We start from the raw sequence: 5,092 nt of genomic DNA on the forward strand, positions 1-5,092 counted from the left end.
TTAACTACAATTCAATAGTATTGTATTGACATCGAGTAACCTTTTAGCATTATTACATGTGCACCATAGTACAAAACTATACAATACAAATGTTCAAGAAATAACACGTCATAGTGCCGAACAAATCTTCAAAAAAAATAAAATAAAATAAAATTTATCACAGTGCCTGCACTATTTCCTTCGATAACATTGTGCTCTCAAATCTTTATAAAATGAATTCTGCATTTCAAAATGAATCATATATCATATATTCAGATGGCAACAATTTACAAAACTAGACTAAAAAATTGAAAACAATGGCTCCATTTTAGTATATCATATTTCTGAAACAAAATCCCACCAATAGGAGAAATTATAAGATCTTTATGCTGAACAAGTGATGTGGTCCACTATTTTACTAAAAGACTTCCACCTGTTTGAAATTATTGAGCTACAAAATTTTTTAAAACAGAAACTGATTATTGACTCAACAATTTTAAATAAGTAAAAGTCTTTTTAGTGAAATAATGGACAAGTGACGTGATCCATGAGAGAATATGAATTACTCCACCGGTAGAGAGTTAGATATGAATTAAATCACATTTGCAGCGAGTGTCTGTTGGGTTGGGTGTATGACACCGCGTGGGTCCAGCCCACTTGATTGGTCAAAGCCCATTTATGAGCTTCTCCTCTCAAGCCATACAAAATCAGCTCTTGGTTTAATGCAAAGCTGACTGAAAGCGTGTGAGACACGCTGAAGTTGAAAAGAAGAAAAGACACTGCAGTGTCTGTTGGGTTGGGTTGGGTGTATGACACCGCGTGGGTCCAGCCCACTTGATTGGTCAAAGCCCATTTATGAGCTGCCTCAAGCCATACAAAATCAGCTCTTGCTTTAATGCAAAGCTGACTGAAAGCGTGTGAGTTGGGTGTATGACACCGCGTGGGTCCAGCCCACTTGAAAGGTCAAAGCCCATTTATGAGCTTCTCTTCTCAAGCCACACAAATCAGCACTTGGTTTAATGCAAAGCTGACTAAAAGAGTGTGAGACACGCTGAAGTTGAAAAGAAGAAAAGATTGAAGCGCATGATGGAATTGTTTTAGAAAGCTTGTCGTATGAATGTTCATGTGACCAAGAAAAGACAAACTAAATATGCCCTGAGAAATTTCACTGAAAAGATTGTTTACTGATAGATAAGGTATTCCAATAATAACATGTTCCCTTCTTTTTCTAGTATCTTGCCCGTCACATGAATTTGAGACAAGTTGAAGAAATGCAACCCAGTAAGACCTCAGTAGAAACTGATACATACAAGTTACTTGAAAGGTTTATGATACTTAAAAATATGGAATAACAGAAAACTCATGGAAAGTACTAGAGAAAAATAAGTAACCGTAAGGTTAAAGTTCATTTGAACACATTGGCAAATGTCTTACAGCTATTATTGGCAAAAATCCAAATACCAATAGAGAAGCAAGTGTCCATAGTTTTGGAAGAGTATCTTCAACAAATTTGATGAATTTTTAGCTGAGAGCCACTGGAGGTTTGGTGCTGTCATTTCACCCATCTAGCGTGGTACAAATCTCTAATCCCTACGAATCTATTCCAATCTGCAGTGAAAAAGGTATAATTCTGAAGAAGCTATTGTTGTTCAGGCACAACGGTTCAAGCTTATACTAGAAAGCCAATAAGTTGGGAACAGAGGCAGTTTAAGAGGATGGATCTGGGATGGATCAACCATGACAACAGAGGCAGTTTAAGATGATAAACCATATCCAAGGGCATGATGAAAAAAGTTGAGAAGTGTTTACAACACATAACAAGGCCAAAATTACAAAAATTTTAAATCAAATGTATACTAAAGCAAGAATAGAATAAACAAGAGAAAATGATTTAGGCAATAGCTTGGTATACAGTATAGAAGATATCAACGTCAATAGAGGCATTTGACTAATAAGTAATAAGGACCTGTGTAGCCAACTTTCAACCCAAGAAGTTAAAAAAGCCAATGACATCCTTATGGATTTCCATGAAAGCATCTGTTTACTTTTTTAACATTTTAAGATTGAGCAGCAGCATCAATTAAGACCTAGCACGCATGGTAAATTCTACATGAGAAAAACAGTTCGATTTCTTTTAAGGGGGAAAAGATATCATGAAGGTAAAATTTCTTTGAAAAGGATAGAGCACAAATGAAATGGGAATGAACTCAAACACAATCTTCGTTGTGTTTGCAGAATTAGAAGTTTCACAGCTGCATTGACAGGGGATTGTGAATTCTCAAATTCCAGGTTTGGATATAACAAATTGAAGCACGCAAACTCAATCACAGCATTAGCTTCAAGGACAAATTCCAGATTAGTTATCAATATCTAAACTTCAGAAAGTGTAAGACAACTCAAAATGCTTTTTCATAAGTATACAGCTTAAATGACTATCATGGCCAAGTCAACATCCAAGGTCCTAAAAAATATACCTGGCCTCTTTCAGTGAAGAGGAAAAGATTCTTGGCATCTGTTGCCCATTCGACAAATATATCATGTGAAAAACCCACTTCCAAACTCGCCATGGATGCTAGAACAACCTGTATTAAATGTATATGTCCTTTTTTGTGTGGCTAACAATATAAAATGTATGTGTCATTTCCATCAATAGTGGGCAAAAGCGAAGTCAATGTATAAAGAGGCAATCTAACCTTTGGACCATCTGGAGCATTATCAAGTTCACTCTTGCTAATACAAAATCTGACATGTCTGCAAATGAAAATTGCCTGTAAGAAATATTACCCAAGAATATGAAACTGCATTTTATATGTTTAGTTATTCAGATATTTTAGATTGTCTTGAAGTACACAGAAAACTAGAAAAATAAAATCCAAGACAGCACAAAAAGCAATAGCAATATCAAAGTGCAGAATATTCTCAGGAAAAAAATTATTAAGAAAGAGCAACTTACTTAAGAAGAAAGGGATTTTCACGATTCTGTTCAAAAGATTTTGCAATGGAATCACTCATCCACTCAAGGAAACTCTTAACATAATCAATCGTGCTAGATGCGACATATGTAAGAAAGAAGATGGGATAGTTCAAGCTTTTATCCGACCAACACTGCAACCATCACCAAGGCCCAATGTCAAAAATCACTCAATGATAATTGTAAAAGGAATAGTAAAAACAGTTGATCAGAACTAGAAAAGTGCATTTTCCCTACTAACCTGTTCTAATGTTAAAATAAGCTCCAATTCTCGCCCAGCTTTGTCCACAGGTAGTAATACATTTCCACCGGCACCTAGAGTTTTCTTTATGGTTTCTAAATAAACAAAGCAAGACAACATAAGAATACAAAAACCACGTTCCTCAGCATAATCTTGAAATATGTATATTTTTTTATTGGTAAGTTACACATGCACTAAGTGGGCTTTGAACACATGAACTCATCCTCTGTCCACTCTTGTGGGAAGAGGAACATAATGTTGAAATATACAGTTTGTTATCAATGACTATGTGCTAGGCATTCATGCATGCGTGTATAACTTTGAAATATTAAAAATGAAAACTACACATTAAAAAAAAATTACAAAAACAGGGAGGAACATGTATTATATCATAAACAAACACATTTGTCTAAATACATTGTTTTTTCTCGCATATATTAGGCTGTTGTTAAAAGCATTGACTACTCCTGTTATTAGGACTGAAGGCTGGAGAAAGATGATAGACCACTTACATTCACAAAAGGTAGCATAAAAATCATAAAACCACACACATACGTTATCTACAACTATGTGATCAGTGTTTATGCATGTGCATATATTTTTTCTATAGGAAATACCAAAATTCAACAGAGTCAACAAAAGCAAGGATCCAAAGGTGCCAATGAGCTATGGCTTAACTGGCACTTCCTCCTCATAGAATAATGGAATTCAAGACCCAATGGATGCGTGTGTAATTTACCAAATTAGAATAAAAAAATTAAGGGACCTAAAGGTGGATGAAAAGTTGCAAAATCATAAGAATATGGTACCTCCAAATTCATTCTCCTTTTCACCACGTCTATAAGGCTGATTGTTCAGAGCATTAGAACAGCAGGCCGCACAAAAGATGCTAGAACAGTTCCATTCAAATGCCTGATAAAAACCAAACCAATAAGTACTTTTTTCTCCTATTTCTTTATTGAAGTGTAAACAGGTAAAATTAATTAGAATGAAGGTCCAATCACCTATGAAGCAAATTGTTGTAGTATATGGAACAATATGGGAATGTAGCACACCACCACATGGAATGATGGGGTCAGACTTAAACATTATATATGAAAGATGTTAATTTAACCTAAAATATCAACTTTTAAAAGTATAAATAAGGAAAGACAAAGAAGGAAAGTTTCAATTCCCAAAATTAGTGTATTTGGATGAAATGTACCACATTTTGGATCGAGTTGTCTGGAATGTGGTTCTCTACCAGAATATTGTATTATGGCAATTGTTGGAAGGAAGATGTACCTTTCTTTGCGATGGTTTAAGTTAACAGCATATATGACATCCTCACCACATGAGGAGCAATCACAATTCCCTCCCCTTTGCCTAACATTAGTATAATAATTCCCAAAAAAAAAAAAAAAAAAGCAAGGAAAAAAAAAAGAATTAAAAGGGGAGAAAGCAAGAGGAGGGGGAGGGAGGCAAAAATAAGATTATCAATGCATCTAATATATATGTCATATCCAAATTCCACTGATAATGTATACATGACCAACCCGATTTAGCATCCAATCGTCTCAATCCATATCAAACTAAGAGTCTCTTTGGCATAGGCAAAAGCAAAATCAGCAAATGAGGTTTTTTAGAGAGAGAGAATGAGGAGAGAGATTGCATGTACTTGGAGAGAGGTTGGAGGAGAGTGGGGTCGAAGTGGTCGTTCCAGCCACAGTCGATGAGGAAGTTGAAGCTGTCGATAGAGACTAAGTATGAGAGTGGGTTCTCGTTGTACACTACACATAGTGGACTCACCTGCACTGAAGTTCCCATCTCTCTCTCTCTCTCTCTCTCTCTAGCTCTGAAACCTTTTTTTTTTTGGGTCTTAAAAATGAGGAATGAGGAGGAGGGATCGGCGGGAAAGCGAG

At 35.7% G+C, this 5,092-nt stretch overlaps 1 protein-coding gene across 2 annotated transcripts; it reads right to left on the reverse strand.

The window, feature by feature from the left end:
- On the reverse strand, positions 1 to 5,092 carry LOC126698517 (cleavage and polyadenylation specificity factor subunit 2-like). Of its 2 annotated transcripts, none has more exons than XM_050395806.1 (7): positions 4,849 to 5,092; positions 4,001 to 4,103; positions 3,192 to 3,286; positions 2,933 to 3,084; positions 2,673 to 2,730; positions 2,454 to 2,561; positions 1 to 219 (listed from the first exon to the last, which is right to left on the reverse strand). In XM_050395806.1, exons 1-7 carry the CDS (start codon positions 4,966 to 4,968, stop codon positions 172 to 174), a joined length of 684 nt encoding a protein of 227 aa, XP_050251763.1. In that variant the 5' UTR covers positions 4,969 to 5,092; the 3' UTR covers positions 1 to 171. The 2 variants fall into 2 exon arrangements, with proteins under 2 accessions (XP_050251763.1, XP_050251764.1); XM_050395807.1 differs by lacking the exon at positions 1 to 219 and adding an exon at positions 1,367 to 1,587 and having other exon boundaries at positions 4,849 to 5,091.

The sequence above is a fragment of the Quercus robur genome, chromosome 9 (assembly GCF_932294415.1).
Source record: "Quercus robur chromosome 9, dhQueRobu3.1, whole genome shotgun sequence".
In the NCBI taxonomy this organism is placed as follows: domain Eukaryota; kingdom Viridiplantae; phylum Streptophyta; class Magnoliopsida; order Fagales; family Fagaceae; genus Quercus; species Quercus robur.

What these genes read in the sequence shown, in the direction of transcription:
- LOC126698517 (XM_050395806.1), bottom strand. Translation starts at nt 4,968, where the DNA reads ATGTGTAGTGTACAACGAGAACCCACTCTCATACTTAGTCTCTATCGA. An exon ending in CTCCTCCAACCTCTCTCCAA is followed by an intron (nt 4,104 to 4,848) that starts GTACATGCAATC and finishes GGTTTTTATCAG; the next exon opens with GCATTTGAATGGAACTGTTC. An exon ending in TCTTCACTGAAAGAGGCCAG is followed by an intron (nt 220 to 2,453) that starts GTATATTTTTTA and finishes TTTGAAATGCAG; the next exon opens with AATTCATTTTATAAAGATTT.